Here is a 22500-nt window from a genome sequence, read left to right as displayed (position 1 = left end):
TGTCATCAACTGGTTATGTAGATTTGAACTCTGCATCAAATCAGGTGAAATGCTTCTAGCCCCTAACAATGTTCAAGAGAGATGTCTTACTCAGTCTTTCATTTATCAATACTTAAATCTAATTAAACATGCTTGAAACTATATTATTTTACTCACCCAACACCACAAATTGCTTACTGATCGCTCTAAAAAGTTTGTTTATTGATGGTGGCATGGGTACACAAGGGTGAGGTTTGATGTAATATGTTCAGATTAGCTGGGAAGAGGAAACTAATTATGAATCCCATGGCTTGAAATTTATCTGATAGACTTCATAAAAGCATTTTCATGCATGTAGAAATTATGATCGCCTCTGTAGCAGAGTGAGTTGACTAGCTCCAAGACCTTTATACACACTTGCCTTAATCACCACGGTAAGTTTAGTCTTATACCTTATAATGCATAATTTCTGCAAGGATAGGAGAGTTAAAAGATTCGAAATTACAATCAGTCAGTGGAGGTGCTGAGTGAGAAGCCAAGTTTCAGAATCCTCAGTAATTGTTCTATACGTCAGATCCAATGACCTATATATACATCTCTGCACAACATGTCTGGAGTCTGGCGCTATCTATGCTGGGAGCACCTTAGTACGCACCTTCAGTACGAAATACGTGATATCACAACAAAAACCTACATAGGTGCCTCGTTTTCTTTATACACTACAGGGAGGAAGAGTCTTATAATGAGAGTGTCCTGGGTACACAGGCTCATGCTCCAATGGGGTCTGTATCTATTTTTATTCTAATTCTAGAACTCTAAGAATTTCTGAGGAGAATTTCGAAGATCCAGATAAACTGAAGAATAACACAAAACACCAGGCAATAAGAAAAAAAATTTCTGATGCACACGTTGTACGGAATGAACGAAGTGCGGCGGCCGTCACTCTTCCGTGACTTCCCCTGCACGCATCCTTATTCAGCAACTTGGAGCGTGCCCGCCAGACCACCTCACTGACCATTACTCGGATGCACACACGAACTGCTAACGGTAGCCTTGGTTATACAAAGACAAGGCTTTCAGCAGCTAATCAAAAACAAAGTCTCTGCATTAAAAAGTGTGGCTTGTGAACGAGAGTAGAAGAATCTTTCCTGTTTTTACCTGGCAGTGTCTTGGAACCTGGTTTTACAACGAGGCCACGGGCCCGAATGATTTCCACCTCCAACTGTCCCTTTTTGTCCATCATTCCTACCTGAATGTCACCTACGGTATGTGAGAAAGAAACGGGATTTAATATACAAATGAAGTAAGAAAAATGCTGTGCCAAAGACCTTGGTTTAACATCATTTCATCATTTCTCATTTAGTTCCTAAATTCATTATATTTAAAATTTTAACAATGATATCTCACTTTTAAAAGCACGTAAATTAAAAGGAAAAAATTAATCGGAGATTTTTTAAATCTTAAAATCTAAGATACACATTCCTACTTGACCATACCGTTAAAGATCCCATGAAATTAGTGAATGTGATTTTCAGTAACATGAAAGAACAATGAAACCATGATGTGACATAAATTCTTACCCATTGCAGGTGTAGCCAGAGTCTGACGCCCCACTAGCTGGGCAGGGCCAAGGCCATCCAGAAAATCGCTGAACTGGCTATCAGAGGCCAAACGAACACCAGGGAAAATCAGACTGAAAGCAAAATAACAGACAGGATTAAACCTTTAATCCCATTCACATCCAGGAAGCTCAGGTTTCCCTGTGGCCCTCCCTGGGGGCGGGGCGGGGGGGGTGGAGCAAAAGGTACCACTTCTTTTACCACGAACATTCATTGGATCCCACACCCCACTCCACCTCCAAGGCTCCCTCTTGCTCATGCTTGGAGTTGTCTTTCCTCATTGTTATGGGCTGAATTGTGCTGCGCTCCCCCTCCGCGCCCCCATTCATATGACTCACATGACGATGGCTTAACCCTCAGAATGACTCTATTTGGAGACAGGGCCTTTACAGAGGTAATAAAAGCTAAATGAGGTCATAAGCGTGGGGCCTTAAATATGACTGGTATCCTTATAAGAAGAGGAAGAGACACCAGGGGTATGCGTACACAGACCAAAGGCCATGTGAGGACGCAGAAGGCAGCCATCTGCAAGCCAAGGACGGAGGCCTCGGGAGAAACAAAACCTGCCAACACCTTGATCTTGTACTTCCAGCTTTCCGCAATCATGAGAAAATAAATTTCTGTTGTTTAAGCCACCCAGTCTGTGATATTTTGCTATGGCAGCCCTAGCAAACTAATGTGCTCTCTTTCTCTCATTAGTTACATCAAACACATCAATAAATCTCATTGGCCCCATTGTCAAAATATATCCGGAAAATCTGCCCCCACTAACTAATGCTACCACGCTGGTCCCAGCCATCATTTTCTACCTTCCGTATTCCTGCAACAGCCTTCTGATTGACCTTCCCATTGTCACCTTTATTCCCCCGTTCCACCCCACCCCCACCCCCGCCAAGGCAATCAGAATGATCTGTTCAAATTGAAGTCAGATGTCAGTCCTCTGCTCAAAATCCTCCATCGGTTTCTCATCCTTCTCAGAGTAAAAGCAAAGTCCTTGCACTATGCAGAGAGTATGCGAACTGTCCGCCCTGCTCTCGGTTCCTGTCTGCGACCATCCCTGCCCTTCCCGCACAGTGCTGCCTTCTGCTGCTAACGTGGGGCAGGTTTCGGCCTCGGGCCTCAGCCTCTCTTCAGCCTGTGATGTTCCTCCCTGGAATATCCATTTGCTCACTAACTTCCTTCAGATCTTTACTCAAATGAATCCTTTTCTCTGTCTACCCTACATAAAATCCTACCCGTACTCTCCATCACCTCTCTTCCTGTCTTTATTTTTCACCTTAGTACTTGTATCGCCCGATCCACTACATATTTTACTAATTTTTCTCGTTTAGTGGCTATCTTGCCTATTAGACTGTAAGTTTGGTGAAGGTAGGTTTTTTTCTCTCCCCTGTCTTGTTCACTGATGCATCTCCAGCACCTTGAACTATGCCTGGAATATTGTAAGCACTTAATGAATAGTTGTTAAGCTCAATCAATTAAAATGAAGCCTGGAAACTTGTCCCAGTTTCTACAGTATCAAACGCCAATGGTCTAATCACCAATGGATTTGGGCTCCCTGGTAGGGCTTATATCCCCAACTCACAGCACAATGCCTAGAACACCAGAAGTTCTAAGTGCTCTATTTGTTGAATGAATCTATGAGCTTTCATCCCATTTCTCCAATAAGACTATAAACATCTGGAGTGTAGGGGCCATAGTTTAAACATTTTGATATACATAACAGTATCTAACATAGTGCTTTGCAATGATGAGTGCCAAGTGCACATTTACTCTTTACTTGATTCTCTATTTCTTTTAAGACATTGTTGATGAACACTGAATTTATTTCTTCCTCCAACCTTAATTCCCAAATATACAGTTAATCCAACATTTTAATGTTTCCATAAGTATCCCACATTACCTTATTTATAAATGCATAATAGAAATCTTATACATCTCTTGTGTGTGTATATATATACACATACGCATATATATGTACACACACACACACAAAACCATGCTAGACAAATAATCCCTAGGGTATATCATCAATATTCTTCCGGCAGCTCCTATGGCCTCACATCGGTGAACTGGCTACAGATACGTTGTCTAAACATCTGATGATTCCACAGGGATGACGGAATGGTCAGTAAGCCCCTTTCCTCTATGTATGTCCTTCATGTCCCCATCTAAAGACCTGTGGTTGTTAATTATTGTTATTTTGTTGGTGACAAGGCTACACAATTTTAATAAATGCTTTAAAATATCTCAGGTACAGCTGATTCAAGGGGGAGCTACATGATAACTACACAGGGGAAAGGCTCACCAACTCTCTGTGGAGTTTCTTTTTGGCTATTATGAGGTCTGAACTGTTTGTTACTTCATGGAATGAAGTGTGTATTAGCATTCTATACTTTTTAGTAATAGCTCTTAAAAGATTTTAAAAATTAGCATTGTTCATGTGGAGTGGCATGCATACCTATTATTTTTGTGCTTTTATGTATAATTTCAAGCTAGAGAAAATTTTTATTTTCATATATTGCGAAAGTCACACTTTAGCATGTTGCCATTAAAGCAAAAACATTTTGTTCCCAAACCTATTTCCCTTGATATAAAAAGCTAGATATGTCACATTTCTCAGTGGCAGGAGAGCAAATTGTCCTCTTCACAGCCAATCAACCAGTGAAAATGAAAATGGCGCTGTAGAGTGTGTGAGTTGGTGAAAGGAGAGAGAGTGAGACAGAAAAGATGGTCTCGGGCAAAGCATGCAAGAGATGCGCATCACGGCCAGCCTCACTCACTTCCCCTCTGAGCTATAGCTGTTCATGCTGCCATCTGTGGACTCTCGGCTGGCCTGCCGAGTCATCCAGTTCCTCATTTCCACAGCCAGGCCCGTCTCTGTACTTCTTTGGACAGTGCTCCGGAGCTTTTTACCTCCTGCTTCTGAAAAGACAGAAAACAAAAGGGATGATAGCTTTGTTATCACCATCTGGTGACAAAAAGTGTCAGCCAACGCTTTGAGGTCCACAGATGAAAAGAATGCATATATGCAAAGCGCTCTTATTAAGGAAAAGGGAGAAAAAGGTATTTCAAACAATGTCTTGTTGAGTGGGATGAAAATTTTCTTCAAGAAGTACAAAAAACCATTGTTTCGTTTCCATTTAAAACAGTGTTTGAATTGGTAACAAAAGGAACAAAAGGGTTCAACCTAAGGAAAATAAACTTTGTTTTTATTGTAATATTTAAATGCAAGATCAATTTACACCTGTCTTTTTTCTTTTTCCTTTGTTTTTGATATAGTGAAAGAACTAGGCCTTCGCATTATTTCCAAAGAACAGATGGTGAGTCATACTCAATTCTAGCCTTAATTTTCACAAGAAAATTTGTCTTTGTGGGGTTATTGATATTAGAAGGCAAAGAAAACTATACGAAGGAGACAGATCTGTTTGAGAATAGTTTAACATCTGTTGATAACTTTCAGAGATTCTCAAAGGGAATACAAAATCTCAGCAATGCCATGTGAAGGAGCTTTTTAATTTTTGGTCATGCACAGACATGTCCTCAAGGATTGTTAATGGTTTGGACAGGAGGTTTACTTAGAAAAAGCAACTGGAGGACCAAATAGGAAACTGAGTCGAGTACCGCAGACATGACAAAGGGAAGTGCTATCTAGAGAGGTCAGGGAGGAAGGAGCTTCACAAAGGGAATGGGCAGACTGGAAGCCAAGAAGAGGCAGAAGAGTGCTGCCGCCAAGGGAGAGGGCACAGACGAGGGTGTGAAGCAAGAACAACCGATCACTAAAACGTGTGGAGACGGAAAGGCGGGGCGGGTCAGACGAGAACCTGAGCGCCACTTATAAAGGGCCTCACGTGCTGGTATGTGGAGCTGAGAGACTACTAAAGCTGGAGCTGGTGACACTCCAAATCATCTATATTAATTTACTTCTTCTCAGGCCTAAATATTTATCCACATTGACCAGGTATATCATTAGCTTTTTGGGATTTGTTAAGCTTTTTTAGTGCCCGGTATTAATAATTTCATTTTAGATCAATAAATATTTATTGATCTTGTCAGTGACTTGTTGAAATCCTTTTTACCAAGCTGCTTATATTTGTTCACCATTTTGAAACACTGCTTTAAATTTCATCTACTCTCTACTCCCTACTTTAAAGCACATCAAAATGCTTTAAAAAGCATATATAATCCAACTGATAATAAACATGTTGTACTGATATAAATTTAGGACAACAGAGAGCATCCCCCAGTGATGAGAAAAAACTTTTTTATAGAAGAATGTTATTTAAGAAATATAAAAAGAATAATAAATTTTTAAATGACCAATTTGTAAACTCCAGTGGAATAAATGAATCAAATAAGGCACATCAATGGATGCTAACACCATTAGATGAAAGGACAGTCATATGAACGAAAAAAGAAAAAAAATCATACCACATATTAGTTCCACTTGTCAAAGGAAAACATACGTTAATACTGGGAGACCTGGCTATCACCATCTTAATCAAGAGGTAAAACTCAGCAGCACTAATAGTAGTGTCTCCTGACACAAAATACACGGTATCATATGTGCCACCTGATACAAAATACACAGTATCACCTATCGAGTTGTTATGAACAAAAATATACAACCCGTTTCTCATCAGATCTGTAGAATCAACTTCTAGTTTTCAAAAGTAGAGAAGATAGAGTAACAAAATAAATGACACAATAAAAAGAAATCAGACAAACTCAGAACATGGAATTTTGTTCAAGAGAATTGACCTAGTCTCTTAAAACAGGCAATATCATTTACAAGGTAGGTAAATTGTTCCAGATTAAAAAAACATCACAAAGATGTAACCATTAAATGCTATGAGTATACCTTGACTGGTTTCTTTTTGGAGAGAACAAAAACAAAACAAGAAACCCTAAAAGCAAAACACTCTAAAAGCAGTTCTGGACAAGCAGGCAAACTTTGAATATAGATTGGATATTAGATGAGTTTAGAAAATTGTTAATTTTCCTAGGTAGATAATGGTATGTATTATAAAAAATGTCCTTATCATTACAAAATACATGCTGAAGTATTTAGACCTGAAATGTTATATTATCTGCAATTTCAGATGGTATAGCAAAAATTCATAAAACAAAGAAGACGAAATATGGTTTAAAAATATGGGGATGAAGAATAGACCTTGGTATTCGTAAGTTTAATATCCACAATTTTATTTTGGAGTGACCCCTAAATGGCCACACCAAAAATTAACAACGTTTTGCTCAGGTGTGACTGGAATCACAGAAGGTCCTGGGCTGGCCTCTGCGTGTGGCTTTACACTCGCTTCCGGGGAGGGACACCTGCATTAAAAATCACCGTCGAGCGAGACACACAACTCCTGTGGAGTCTAAAACTGTGGAAAGTGGGTGTGAACGGGAAACAGGACTTCCAAAGACAGCGAGATTCTGTCTCAGGACAGACACTGCAACGTCAAAGAGCCACGGTCTTTCATTCCGTGTCTCACTATCACAGCAGGAGTGATGTGAAGATCTGCTATTCCGGGTGGTGAGAACTAGCCACCATTCGTCAAAGAGCAAACAATAAACGAGCATGTAATCTCTTTGTTTACAGACTGCTTTATACACGTGTCCTCTTCAGAACAATTCTAACAATCCCATTTCACAGAGACAGCATCTGAGGGCCCCAGGGGGTCACACAATTCCCTGAAGCCACACAAATGACAACCAGAATTTATGAACCGTCCCCAGACTCCAAATTCTCTGCTATTCACAGATTTGTTGTCCGAATATAACCGGTGGGTCGTTTGTGCAGCTGTCCATGGAGACGACACTAAGCTAGCTCTGTAACTGCACGTGAAAGGCTCTGTCAGAAGCTGGTGGGGGAGGGGAGAGGCCAGGACGAGGTCAGGCCCTGGTGCCTAAGCCTTCCTCTTTGAATTCCCACTCTGCCGCGTACAAGCCGGGCGACACTGATTGAGTTACTTATCCTCTCTGCACTCAGTTGTCTCAGACTGTGAAATGGCAATGATAACAATGTTTACGTCATAGAATTTTCGTGAGGATTAAGGAAAATAATATATTTAAAATGCTTAGGGTAGGTCTTCTATATAGAAAATCGGCAATTAAGGTACTGTTATTACTGTTACTACCGCACAGGGAATCAGGAAACACGTATTCGAGGCCAGTCTCCACCACCGAGTTGCTGGCTCTGTGGCCCTGCCTGAGTCATATCCTTGCTCTGAGTCTCTAGTTCCTTATTTATGAAAAAAGCAGGGGAGGGAGAGGGTGACAGGTGATCTCTGATCAATTAGAGCTCAAAGTCTTTGAGTTTGTGTCATACATGTATGACCAAGACCATGATTAACAGCATGTACTGAGGAGAAAATGCTACTCATTGTCTCTGATGGAATCAAAGAATTCTAGGTGTTCTTATACATGCTGAGCATTTATTAATGGCTCTTTAAAATGTATATTTTAAATGTACTTTTATCTGATATATTTATAGACCTACTTAAAAAGTAAATGTATATTTCAGTACGACAAATCCTTTGCAATAAACAATAAAAGAAATTTAACCTAAATGTAATTCACTATGGTGATTCACATATGGTGTTCCAAATGCTCTATCATATTATTCAACCTAAAAACTGAATCTGTATAACACTGAATGTCTGCATAAGGTAAGTGAGGTAGAATTCTAAGATGGCTCCCATGTTATCTTACTTTACATGGCAAAAGAGATTTTGCAGATGTAATTAAGGTTACTAGTGAGTTGACCTAAAGATAGGGAGATTATCTGAGCGGGCCTAACATACCCACATGAGCCATTGAAAAGCAGAGTGCTTTCTCTGCCTGGTTTCAGAAGAGCCAGTCAGGAAGATTCGAAGCACAAGGAGGATTCGGTGCATATTTGCTGGCTTGAAGACGGAGGGAGACTCTGTGGAATGGACCTGAGAGCAACCTCCAGCTGGCCTGGCTGAGCATCAGCAAGAAAACAGGGACCTCAGGCCTATCCAAGGAACTGGATTCTACCGACAACCTGAATTACCCTGGAAGCAGATATCCTTCAGAGACCCGTTCAAGAACTCAGCCCAGCCAACACCTTGATTTCAGCCAGGCGATACCCTAAGCAGAAAATCCAGCCATGCCACGCCACACATGACCTACAGAACTGTGAACTAATACATGGGTGTTGTTTTAAGCTGCTAAATTTGTGATAATTGTTAAGCAGCTATCGGTAATTTTTTAGATAATTTTTCTAATGGAGAGATCTATGAAAATAATTTATTGTAACCATAAATGGACCGACTGAAATTCTTTGTAAGAATTCAATAGTCATGATAAAAAAACATATATATTATACATGTGCATACACATGTATAATAAGTGTGTGTGTGTGTGTGTGTGTGTGTGTTTGTCAAGATATTTAATAATGCTCAGGTAGTAAACTACAGAACTAAAGCCAAGATTATGTTTTAGAACCCTTAAATCATTCACTCTCCTGTTAGTTATTTTAAGCCAAAATGCATTCGGAAGAGATGCCTGCAGGTGAAAATCAAGTTCTTGAATTGCAAAGCATCACAAGCAGAAAGCTGAGCACAGGAGGTGTCCCTGTTATTCTGCTCTGGTTAGTTTGATGACTCATTTACTTGGCACCCTCTGCATTCAAAGAAAGCCACTTGACTAAACAAACAAAAGCCGGTCAGTTTCCCTAATGATATCTAAAAACCTGAAAACCCTGAGTGACTTGACTACGGAAATCAAAAGGTCTTTTCTGCTCCTCGTTGGAAACTCTCCTAAGCCCCAAGATGAGGCTCACAGTGAAATGCCGAACAATAGCCTGGTGACCTCTTTCCAAATCTTGTGTCCACACAACCCATTCTTGCTTGCTCTCACTCGGAAGGTCACTTCTCCTATTGCAGACAGACTTACTTTAGTCAGAATTTTCCTGTTAATATGGGAAATGATACATGGAAACAGGCTAAAGACAGATTGGTAGACTCTGAAAACTAACATTTTTAGTTTTGACCATCATTATGTGCTGAATTACAGGCACTATTTTTGCATTGTATTCAAAGTTACCATTTTCCAGGATGAGTATGATTTAGAGAAGCCATTGTGTATTAGCATTTAAAGAATTTATAAAATGCATTAAAAAGTAGAATTTCTAAAATTATTGATTCATAGAATTCAGAAGCTATCTTAGGAATCCAGTGTACCTTTGTACTGTATGTATTCCCTTACTGTAGCAATGATAAAGCTGAAGTCCAGAGTGGCTAGTTCCTCTTTAGATTTTCATCTTTAAATTGCACTCATCTTTTATGACACTTTAATTTGCTTTCACCTTGCTCCTCTAATTTCTTGAACTTTCAGGTATAAGAACTGCCTCCAGCTTTCTTCCTGACCTCCATGGTGGCCACTGTGGCCAAAACCGCCCATTAGCGGATTTTATATCAAGACATGAAAGAGGTTGATTTATTTACCTTTTTGGCCTCGCAAGACCTCAGTATGGGAATACTCATGAGGAGATTATTATAATTGCATATAAAAGCTTGTGCACATATATTTTTATGTTTGTTAGAGCTTCTAACTATATAAATATAATTCAAACCTCTGAAAGTCTAAACAAAACAGGGGCAGCTATCTGACAATTTATTTTGAGCTTATCCAGGATAGACATTAACAATTAAAATAAAATAGAAATTAATAAAACAGTGGATTTTCAAGTTGTTTCAGAATTTAACACAAATTCATTCATTCCAACAGCTGTTAGAACTATTTTGAAAGTTATAGTTGATAGCTAAATACAGTCAACTACAAGTAGAGATCACAATTATGGTAGGTATTAGGGCTGTTTACATATATTTACTTTTATCTCCACCTCTGAAGCTAAGTGTGGTCATGTGATTCGCTTGTTCAATGAAATGTGAGCAAAACTGGCCCACATAACCTCAGGGCAAAAGCTTCAACAGCTGATGTGTGACTCACCATGCCCCCTCTCCTCTATGTAGAACAGACTAGAACAGACAGCAACAGGTGCCTCCATCAGCCTGGGTCCCTGAGTACAGCCACAAACAAGTATGGCTCTCAATGCACATGGAACTAGAGTGAGACATGAATTTTCTGTGCGAAGCCACTAATACTTTTGATGTTTCTTGCTACAACCTAACCAATTCCTACAGACACACATATAACAGTCATAAGATAGTAAGTATTCCATTCTCTTACAACTAAGAGTTTTAAAGTTTTGTTATTTTTTCCCTTTTTCACCATCATTAATATATATTGACTACTTTGAATACAGCTCTGTTAATAAAAACTCTGCATTTGATATTCTATTTTATAAATGCTTTCATGGTTTTTGTTTTATAAGTAGAAATTATAATTATTGTTCTTAAACTTCAGACTTGTTTTAAACACATTAAAATAATTTTAAATAAACTTTTAATTTTAGAATAGTTATAAATTTACAAGAAAGTTGTGAAGATGGTACAGAAAATTCTAGTATACTTAACACCCAATTTCCCCTATTATTAATATTGTATGTGGTTATGGTACATTTGTCACGATTAATGAACATAATTGATATATAACTATTTAAACTCTATAATTTATTTAGGTTTCCTTAATTTTTATCTGAAGCTTTTATTTCCTGATCCATGATGTCATGTTACATTTAGTCATCATGTCTCCTTAGGCTTCTCTTGGAGATAGATTTTTTAATGTCTCTAATTCCTGACATTCTTTTATATTTGTAACTCCTTTTGGTCAGCTCTTTGTATATAAAATTAAAAATCAGTATGATAATTCGATGTAGTATAAATATACCTATTAAAACCATATATTTTTAGTAAAAACAATATATGTTGAAAACACTCATCTACAGAAAAACAGAAAATATTTCATGTCATAAGTGAAAACTGCTGAATGTATGAAAATAAGCTTTTAATACTAAACTAATTTATACTGTATGGCAAAATATAAAGGGACAGAGTTAATATACATGTTTTTAAATAGTTTATGAAAATAAGTTTAATTATGTTTCATATAAAAATTCATTTAAAATCACCACTCCCAATGCAATAATTGATTGAGGCAAGAAGCAACAATGAATGTTAAAATCATTGGATGAGAGGTTTTTGGAAACAGGATATTCACATGGTACCAAAGTATCACACCAAAGATCATTTAGTAATAATCATAAAGTATATCTCTTCCATAGGGAGAAAACTGACAGTTGCCTCTTAACCAAGTGATTAAACTTACTTAGCATGCATAAAAGTGAAAAACCTTAACATTGTTTCTTACAAAAATACCACATACGTGTGTGTGTGTGTGTGTGTGTGTGTGTGTGTGTGTGTGTAAGGGGAGGGGGAAGAGAGAGACAGGAAAGAAAGTTAATTAAAAATTGCTCAATCTATCTAGTGAATGTTCATTGTACTACTCTTTTTTGTATGTTTAAAATATTTCACAATAAAAGTTGGGAAAAATCAATTACTAAATTCAACACAAAGGAAGGAAGAGCTATTGTTTTTTGACTTGTTACTCTGTGGAGGCAATTTGGATATAATATCTGCCTATCTCAAGTCCTAATAACAATGTCGTATGGTGGTTATTATTACTATTAGTTTCTATACGAGGGAATTGTCTAAGTCACGTAGCTGGCAAGTGATTTAAAGGAGACTTAAACCCAAATCCTATTAGTGTCAAAGCCTATTCTTGTTTCTCAAAGCATGCTGGCTTCCATTTTCATTTAGTGTTTTAAACATTGATGTCTAATTCCAGAGAAATCTGTGACTTGAAACTTCATCTCATTTTCTCCTTGCATGTTCAAATAAACTTAAATTGTCTTATGGACATTGTGATTAAGATCATTCATGTTCTCTTGTTCTCTCAAGAAAAATGAAAAAAAAAATGTCAATTTAATTGCTAAATTCTGACTTCATGAACATGATGACAACACATATTTATGGTAAAACTCAAATAAATATGCTAAAAATAGCTATTTCCTATTATATACATATGCATTTCTATCTCTCAGTATGTCACCTTAGATGCAACCACACCAAAAAGTGGAGATTTCATCAAATGATGCCACAGCATTTAAACAGTACTAAATATACTATTGAAAACCGTGGACTCAACAGCATGTGGATTTGAAAAGGACCCTGACCCTTGTGTGTCTTGGCTTTTTTCTGCAAAACAAAGGGGCCATTACAAGAAGAGAAAACTACAGACCAATATTGCTCATGAACACAGATGCAAAATCCACCACAAATGCTAGCAAATCAAATCCAGTAATGTATTAAAAGAATTATACATCATGATGAAGTGGGGTTTATCCCAGTTATGCAACGCTGTTTCAACATGTGAAAACCAGTTAATGTAATCTACAAGGTAGATAAGAAAAATAACATGATCATATCAATAGATGCAGAAAAAGCATTCGACAAATATGCTAGAACAACTGGACATCCACATGCAAAAAAAAAAAAATCTGACAAACACTTTACAATCTTCACAAAAGTTAACTCAAAATGAATCACACGCATACATTTAAAATGCAAAGCTATGAAACTCCTGGAAGATAACATAGGAGAAAACCTAGATGACCTTGGTTATGGTAAAGGCTTTTTAGTTATAACTCCAACAACATGATCCATGAAAGGAAGAATTGATAAGCTGGACTTCATTAAAATTATAAAGTTTTGCTCTGCAAAAAACATTGTCCAGATAATGAGAAGAAAAGCCACAGACTGGGAGATAATTTTACAAAGACATACTTGATAAATAACTGTTATTGAAAATATAATGTTAAGACTTGGCAGTAAGAAAATAACCTGATTAAAAGAGGTCCAAACACCTTAATGAACAACTCACCAAGTAAGATATACAGATGGCAAAAAGTATCTGAAACGGTACTCCACATTGTATGTCACCAGGGTAATGCAAATTAAATGACTCAACATTATATATGTATTAGAATGGTCAAAATCCAGGACAATGACAACATCAAATGCTGACAAGGATGTGGAGCAACAGGAACTCTCATTCATTGCCGATGGGAATGTAAACGTGTAGAGCCACTTTGGGAGGCAGTTTGGTGTTTATCCAAAACAAAAGGGCTATACCAGAGGATCAGAACACCCTGTCCCTATCGTGAGTTTCTATAATTATTAATCCCACTTTTTAACAAGAAATAAAACCAACCTTATCATTCTTTTGCAGTAAGATTATTCTATTTTTTTTCCACAAAAGTTAAGGTTTATCATTTTGTTATTCTTAACACATTTAAATGTAAGAAGTTATAGCTCTCGTTGCTATTATTTTGAGATGTCACTTTTATGGTACTTTCTCATTTCTGCTATCTGATGTTGCTATTATGGCACTAAGGGTGGGGGGGTCAAGTCTTGGAAAAGATCCAAGTCTTGATCCAAAGTTATATTATTTAAAAAATTGTTCTCCACCCCAATTCTACTCCCCTTATGGTTTTTTTTTTTTTTTTTTTAAATAGACAGATCTGCCCTTGGTCATGCATCAATCCCCTGATATCTGTGCCTGTTTCTCTCTAGAATGGACATGAAATGCCACCAACCTCTTCTTAACACTCAAGTTCGCTAATTTGAGGCAGCGTCTGTGCTGGGAAGAGCACACCATTTTAGAATCAGGTGCTATGAATTCAAGCTCCTATGTGACAATTGCCAACCTGGGGACAAGTAACTTACCTTTCAGAATCTCTGAGTCCTTTTGCACAAACTTGAGATCATACTTAGCCTATGCCATAAATATATGGCATGTAGTAGTATTTAATGAATAGTGATGAATAAGGGTCAGATACTATAATCTGTGTAAAAGAGATTTGAAAACTAAATTCTATACAAATCCTTATTTGAAAAATGACTGGAATTACATGAAATTATCCTAAACTTGCAGGAAGAAAACTGTATAAATAAGTGGGGCCTTGCCATACAAAGGGTGAAAGTCTTCTGGAAAAACTAGATCAAGGGGTTGCCTTCCCACCCAAGTCCATTGTTTTCAGATGATATCAAGGGGTCTCCCACTAGGTCGAGAGCAAAGGAAGTGGGCAGGATACAGAGGCTAGAAGCTGAAAGAATAGAAACTTTAGGCTTAAAATCTTTGTCTAATGAGGTTTTGGGTGGAGTTACACTTGAAACTGACTGCAATCAAACAGACTGAAAACCTACTAAATTTCTGAAGGATACGTATAGAAAAAATAAGTACCAGTCCATGTACAAAAATCTGTTCAACCCCTAACCGAACTACAGAGTTTCTAACCGGCATGAGCAAGAAGCAGGCTATAAAAGCTATGAAGCCTCCTTTTCAATGCAAAGCTTGTAACTATAAAGAATAAAGGACAAAGAAACACTTTGCAGAAAACAGAACCAAGGTTGCTAGATGAGTAAAGCAGAAATGTATTCTATTGTCAACCTTCGCCATTTCTTCTGAGTGGGATCTGATAATTCCTGTGGATGACTGACTGCTTTGTGTTTCCTGTTCTCTCCTTTTGAAATGAGAATTTTTATTTTGGTTATTCTGTTGCTATGGTACCATTTAAATTGGATGTATTGGAGGCAGATAACTTGTCTTCAGGTTTACAGGTCACTACAACATGAAAAGACACATCTGGATATGAGGGAGAGGACTACACATTATTCAAAGATTCTAGATTTTAACATGAATGCAGTAAATATATGATATTTTAAGATTGTCTTTCTGGGGGGAGGGGCTTTGTTCTATATGCAAAATAGGGGTGTACATGGATATTTGGGTGGCCAAAGCTGCTGAAAAGTTAAAATTAAGAGAGCCATATTCTTTTCCTTAGATTTCTTCCATAGATTTATTTTTCATTTCCTGTCTGCTTATGTTTATTGAGCAAAGAGGAAAATAAACATAGAAAACTAGTAATTTAAAAAATTAAAAATAGGTCATTAGGCTGAGCTTGATGATTTTCCCCCACCGGTAACAGTTTATTATTAAGTAGATATTTGTTAATGTTTTTGGTTCACGAGCATTTGAACCCTCTTTCTATGTACGAGAAAGATCCCGTCCTTCAATTGTAGAAGTTATAACTGGAAGGTGTCCTTTTTCTCAGCCTGTCTGGAAATCAGGGCATGAGCACATGGCCAAGGTTCTGCTATCAGACATCACTGTCCCAAACTTCGACTCTGAAGCTACTGAAGCAAAGAAGCAGAGACACCACAGGCTTCCATTCTAAAGAGGACAGTGGCCACAATATATAATTCCAGGAGTGGCCCCGTAGCAGCAGCAGTGATTCAACTTCGGTGTTGACACTGGCGTAGGCTGTGATGCCTGTGCCACGCGGGCAGTTCTGCAGGGCTCGTTCTGCAGTATGGCTTAGGGCACCACTCCTCACCTCTAGCCACGCTCTCCAGGCTTCCTAGAGATTCTGTGACCTATCCAATACCTCTAAGCAAACACTTTTTCCACCTACATTGCTAGAATAGGTTTCTGTAGACTGCCACTAGGTCTACAGGCATCATACATGTTTCATTTATGATTTATAATAGAAAAATACAACCTTTGTTTACATGGACACATTACATTTAAGTTTAAGTACTCTGAGCTTTGAAGGGCAATTAGACATGATGCACGTAGAGTAGTAGAAGAACAGAAAGAAAGGCATGAATAAATATTTGGAGGCAAAGAACAAGAATGTTTTATTACTGAGGTCCTAAGGGGCCTTAGGGGCAGGAAGCTAAAGACTTTGACTGTCAGGCTAAAAGTTTTATTTAGTAGAAGATGAGAATCTACTGAAGTTTTTAGAAGAGTAGTGTTAAGATATAGATGATTAAGAGAACTGACACAGGGACAATGAAGTTAAATTGGAGTGGGGAGATTCAGAGATTCAAAAGGCAGAGAGAGCAGGCTAGGAAACTCTCAGTTGATTTCAAAGGTGAGCTAATGGGGTCCTAAACTGTGAAGGTGACAATGAGATTGGGAAGGAAGACAGAAAACTGAGAAAAGTTGGGAAATGTCCTTGGCAGAAACTGCCAACTGGTGGCACGCATTTGTGCCACATTTGGTCAATAGGTATGTTTTGTTTGGCCCAAATAATGTTTAACTTTTTTTCATTTAGGTGCCAATATTTTCAAATTTAAAAGTTTTAAGTAAACATTCAGATTTATAGCTTCTCTTCGGGAAAAAAGAAGAGTAAATTTGCCAATCCTAGGCTGATATTCGATTTGGCATCGATGACCTAGAACTGAGTATTCGCCATTCTTTGTGGATGGGAAAGCTTTCCCCAGCTTTTCAGAATCCTTGCTTTTCCCTTTTATACTATATCTGGCCTATTTCACTGATATGTTATATTCCTGGGCCCTGATATAGGAATAATAAGAGAAAAACTGATGACTGAAATAGCTAAGATAAAGTCCTTTTATTTTAGTCTCATTAGGCAAATCTAAATCTTAAGACATGATACCAAAGAGTATCATTTATATATTGATATCTGTATCTATCTATATATGGCACTAGGTACCCTCCCTTCCTCTCCAATCAAACACCATTACAATACGAGAAAGAACAAAGATATAGAATGATTCTGTCTGATCAATAATAAGGGCCCATTTGCAAACAGCAGAGAGCGCTTACATTAAACCATAGTTTTTGGCAGCAATAGGATTTGCCATTACAACTTTCCAGTGAGTTTCTTTTGCAAGTCACTTTTCACAAGATGTCTCCATAGAACGGCTCATCCCCATTTCCAGTTTTGGGTTGAGTAAATATACTGAAGGAAATTATGGTTCAATTTGATTTTTGTAGTAAAGTTTTAAATTACTTTAAGGGTACTGGTTGGACACATGGCAGTGAAAGAGTCTGAATCTTAGATTAAAAAGGTAATATTTGATAAGTACTCTGAGTGGAACTGCTCTTTCATTTATTTATTTTTTTAATTCCAAAATCTTTTGCTTTACCTTATCTCCCTAGAATGTAAATCTAATATAAAAATATTGTGCTATTGTTGAATAGGGTATGGACTCATTTATGAAATGGTTTACTATACACAATCAGTCATAACCTAGGGAAAATGATATCCCCTAAAAAAAGATACATATTTAGACTATAACTGTCTATCCATGTCCTGCTCCCAATATTGGCATTGTAAAGATGGGCAAATCTATAATTACTGAATTTTAAAAAGTCTAGGTCACATATTATAATTTCAAAACAGTACAAATATAATGGATAACAGTTATATTGATATTCGGCTTGCAAAGAATGGTAGGTCTATATACTGTTATTATTAATACTGAAATCCTACTGTACTAGGCATGATATCAGTACTTAGGAGGATTACATTTAAGTGTATGGAGAATTTTTTATCCCAATAGAACATTGTAATTAAATGAGACTGCTTATTAGAAATTAAGTGTATTATTTACTATACACAAAGATTAGAGAATATGATAATGTCTTTTATATACTTCTTGTTGGTTGCACACTCTCTTTAAAGAGTGGAGGGAGAATGAGACAGGTTTTCCTATTACAGTCTATTTAGTTCCTTTTATATTAATTTCTCATAGCTTCACTATTGTATGCAAAGAAACTTTCCTCAGTTTTTCTGGTGATTTTTAAACTGTTTCTTTGATTATTTTCCTATAATTAAATTTTCAAGTTAGTGGCATGTAGAAGAAATTAAATTAGTTAATTTATTCAGTTAAATGGTTATTAGCTCATTAGGATCTCTTCTGTATGATTTTAACCAAAGAAGCAAGTCATAAAATCAAGCAAATCAAATTCAGCACAAATCATATGTACATAACTAAACAAGAATATCTAGCCCGAAACCACAGGGAACATGGATATAGCCTCTGAGAAACCAGATCTACCAAGTATTAGGATATGTGCCATTTCTCTACATTATATGACCATAACCATTTGCCCTTGGATCTGTGGATGGGAACTTGTGGGGTTGCTTTTCCTACTAAGAATAGTAGCTTTTCCTTGAAGTTTCTTCTTTCTTAGAATTGCCTGTAATATTTAAAACTGCTACATATAGAAATACCATACATTAGGGAGGCAGACTCAATATTGGGTCCAAGCAGTTTTCACAGTGAAGATAATATTTAACATATAGGTTTCAATGCTAAAATAGGTAAACATAACTTATAAACTGTTAGATAATATGTAAGGGTCTATTATTATTACTTTTACTAAAAAAAAAAACTACTCAGAGATTTGGAGAAGACTTATCTGAAATAAATTCAAGAACAAGGAAGCAAAAAATAAAATAAAAAAGAACTATAAACATACGAAAAGACACAACAAAGACCAGTCAATAATTGTAACTTATTTTGCCTACAAGAACACCCCTGTCATCCTAACTGAAGTCAGCTCCATTGAGATTTATAATCCATGGCCAAGATGTTTAATTTCTCTAAGTCTCAGTTTTCATATGTGAAAAACAGTGAAAATAATAACTTCCTTGGAGAATTATCACAAAATCAAAGAAATGTGGCACACAGAAGGTGCTCAATAAGTGGTATTATTATTGTACTTATTTTTCAAGAATATAACGTATAAAAAAAAAGTCCAGTGTAACAATGAAGGAACAATTAACACAGAGTAGTTAGGATTATAAAATCTGGAACCAGATTATGGGTTTAGGCCCTAGCTCTACCACTTACTAGCTGTGGACCCTGGCAAGTTTGCAAAGGTGCGTGGGAGGCATGTGAGTGACTGGGTGCTCTCACTGATGTGTCAGTTCCTGTTCAGCCCTCACTTCTCAGGACATCCTCCCTAACGCCTAAATTAGGTTCTCCTTCATTGCGCTCTTTACTTCACCTTCCTGACATTTGTCACAGTTATAACCACAGAGTTACTCCTATTAATACCTATCTCCATAGGTATTATGCACTGTAAGCTCTAAGAGGGTAGGGAGCGTATTTATCAAATTTAGGGACCACCTCAATAAATATTTCTGATTGAAGAAATAAATAACAAGAATAAGGCCTCTCAATAAACTTTTTAACACTTTTTCAGGAGAAAGGTAATGTCTGGATACACTATACAAAAATGAAACAAAAATATGGAACTGGAAGACAGAGTACATTTGACATTATTTAGCCATTGCACTATTTCTGAAAAGACAACAACAAAAAGACAAGCTTTAAAATCAGACTGGCTTATTGAAGTGATTAATTTATCAAATCACAACGGTTGGCAGACCACTGCTTTCTTCAGACCAGTTGTTCTCAACTGATTACAATGGATTCACTTTCCTTTATGAATCAGAATGGGTTTCACAGTTATGACTATAGTAACACATTACTGAGTAGGCTCATTAGAGTATGTTATCCACACGAACTTCCTGTGCCTATGTGGGTGTCTCAACAGAAAAAAACTGTAGAACAGCATGGCGCCAGGCCAGTGATTTCTAACTTTTGTAACTCTGCTGGGTATGTTGAAATACGCTAAAAAATCTCAGGACTTTCAAGGGTATCCTAAAGTCAAAAAAGTGAGTTAAGATTTCTTCTCTTGGCTGTAAAATGACACTAACCAGTGGAAAGACCTCTCATTTATGGGAAATGCCTCCTCTGATTACCGGTAAAGAACTATATGTTTCATTTTGAAAATGCTGGCTTCCTTATAGAACATTTTGTCTTGGCAACTTAAGAAGCCATATTATGGGACAGAACTCTGTTCCAATTTCCCATGCGTAGATGTAGGAATTTTCTTTGAGATTAGTCTTCATGAGCCAAGGTTAAGTGAATGTACTTTAAATTTTGAAAAATATTCACATTTATATAAGCTTTTCTTCTCTCAAAAATGCTTTTAGAATGGTATTTTGTAAATCCAACATTTCAAGTTATTAGTTAAGGAAGAATGATGATAGATTATTTAAAGCAAACTCAAGACTGAAGACCTGGTGTAAAACTTAAAAATTGAGGAACGAGTCTCTGATAATGTGTTTTATTTAAATATGTATTTCCAAGCATACCTGGGGTTGCATTATAGTTTTACCACTTACTAGGTATGTGATTGTAGTCAAATATGTGCAAATAACATAGTATAGCTTGAGCTGAGTTCACAGGTGGTGGTGGAGGTGACTACCTGGGTTAAAATGCTAACTTTATTATATCTGGGTGACCTTGGGTAAGTTTCCGAACCTCTCTCTGCCTCAGCTTCCTCGTTTGTGAAATGGGGACAATAAAAGCACATATGGCCTCACGAAGTTGTTGTGGGTCTAAGAGAAAAAATATACGTCAAGTTCTTAGAACAATGCCTGGCTCATTATCAATACTGAAAATTTATAATCACCATTACTCAACTTGATTTTCGAATTTCTTGACTTCTTCACATTTCCCAAGATTTAAACATTTAATTAAAGAAAACAAGTGAAATGTAAACATACAAACAAGAACAGCAAAGTATTAGTATGAAAATTAAAAGTCACGTTTAGGGAAGTGCCCTACTATTAAAGCTGTGTTAATCTACAGCAAACTGATATTGCAACCGTAGCTAGAAGAAACTGGGATAGCTTTAACTAGTGAATTATTTTGAAGACCACCTTCAGGCATATTATTAATCCTCCATCTTCCGCTTCCTTGTTCCCCACTGAGAAAAACAGAGGAAAAAAATTTATTTCTAACAGGTAGTTTTGTACAAATCAGGGCTCATTATAGATTTCCTAATAATGAGTCATTATTGTCACAGCAAGAAAAGCAAAATAAATCCTATTATATATAATAATGGCATTAACATGATGAACACTAATCTACTCTGGATATATGGGCAAACATGAACATAGTTTGCAACTAGCATATCAATAAATTAATAAACACTATCTCAAATGTTGGGACGCTATTATTCAGCATCAATTCTTAAACTGATTTACAAAATACATTTTTAATGCTGTTAAATCTTATAGGAAAGTTCTTTATGAAGAAAACATATGTTGTTATTCAAAACTTTATGAAGGACTTGAAATAACTTGATGAAAAGTTTAAAACAGTGAGTCCCCTTCCCTGTTTTTCTCATTAGTTTAAATACAAAAGCATCGCTCAAACACCAGACAGAAAACCAATGGTCAGATTCGTAGTATTTGTGCTGTGCGAACAAAGTTCCAAGTCCCCACTGCACAAACAGCCTTCAGTACTGTTAACCTTTGATCTGTCCATTGAATCACCCCGTCCCTTCATCTGATCTTGAGTTTTTACAGGATCTTGAAATTCCTATTTCAAAGTTTTGCTGCTGCTTTCCTCAATTTTTGAGCATTTCTGTTCTTGAGGTCAAAAGCTAATACTGAGACTGCGGTAAACAAAAACAGAGCGGAGTACACGCGACAGGGGCCCGCTGCCTCCCACCAGCCTACATCCTCACTCCACGTCCAGGCACTTGACAGTCCAACTTCACTAGGGAAGCCGTTTCCCAAGTCGGCGCCCGCCCGTGGAGCTCTCCAAATAACTAGTGAACGGAACTCCTCGGCCCCGCGGGCGCGCTCTGGGGGTTCTCTGGCCCCCAGCACGGTCCCCCAGAGCCGAGGGGGTAGGGACACTGCTGCTTGGAGCTCTCTCCCCGCCGCCAGCCCCGCAGACACCGACTCTCTGAGCCGCGAGATGTAAACAGAAACGCCAACTAGAGTCTCACCTTCCTCCTCCTCTAGAGAGTTCATGCAGGGAAAGTAGCCGGCCAGAGCCTCGAAGGAGGCGGAGAGGCTGCTCCGACTCTGGGAGCGCTGCATGGAGCGCCCCGCAGTGCTGGCGCCCCCCAAGCCCTGCCGGCCCATCTTGGACGAAGACCCGCTCTTCCCGCGGTACAAGATACGAGGCGTCTTGGCGGCTGGGGTGCGGCGACCGCTGCGCTTCGGGGGCCGAGATGGTGCCGCGCGACCCTGGGGTTGCGACCCCTGCCTCCCTGGCCCCGCCGG

The 22500-nt window shown here is 37.8% G+C and overlaps 1 protein-coding gene across 50 annotated transcripts in view; it reads right to left on the bottom strand.

The window, feature by feature from the left end:
- The window catches only part of RIMS2 (regulating synaptic membrane exocytosis 2), a 526738-nt gene that overhangs the window by 3678 nt on the left and 500560 nt on the right, over window positions 1-22500 (bottom strand). For all 50 annotated transcript variants that reach the window (XM_016147467.2, XM_036232962.1, XM_036232966.1 and 47 more), the window contains 3 exons: window positions 4379-4520; window positions 1560-1672; window positions 1138-1239 (listed from right to left, as the gene is read on the bottom strand). In XM_016147467.2, the coding sequence (XP_016002953.2) occupies window positions 1138-1239; window positions 1560-1672; window positions 4379-4520 (357 nt within the window). The remainder of the gene's footprint in view (window positions 1-1137; window positions 1240-1559; window positions 1673-4378; window positions 4521-22500) is intronic.

The sequence above is a fragment of the Rousettus aegyptiacus genome, unplaced genomic scaffold (genome assembly GCF_014176215.1).
Source record: "Rousettus aegyptiacus isolate mRouAeg1 unplaced genomic scaffold, mRouAeg1.p scaffold_m13_p_15, whole genome shotgun sequence".
In the NCBI taxonomy this organism is placed as follows: domain Eukaryota; kingdom Metazoa; phylum Chordata; class Mammalia; order Chiroptera; family Pteropodidae; genus Rousettus; species Rousettus aegyptiacus.
The sequence above is the reverse complement of the archived record's forward strand: the minus strand, read 5'-3'. Positions and strand labels throughout refer to the sequence as shown.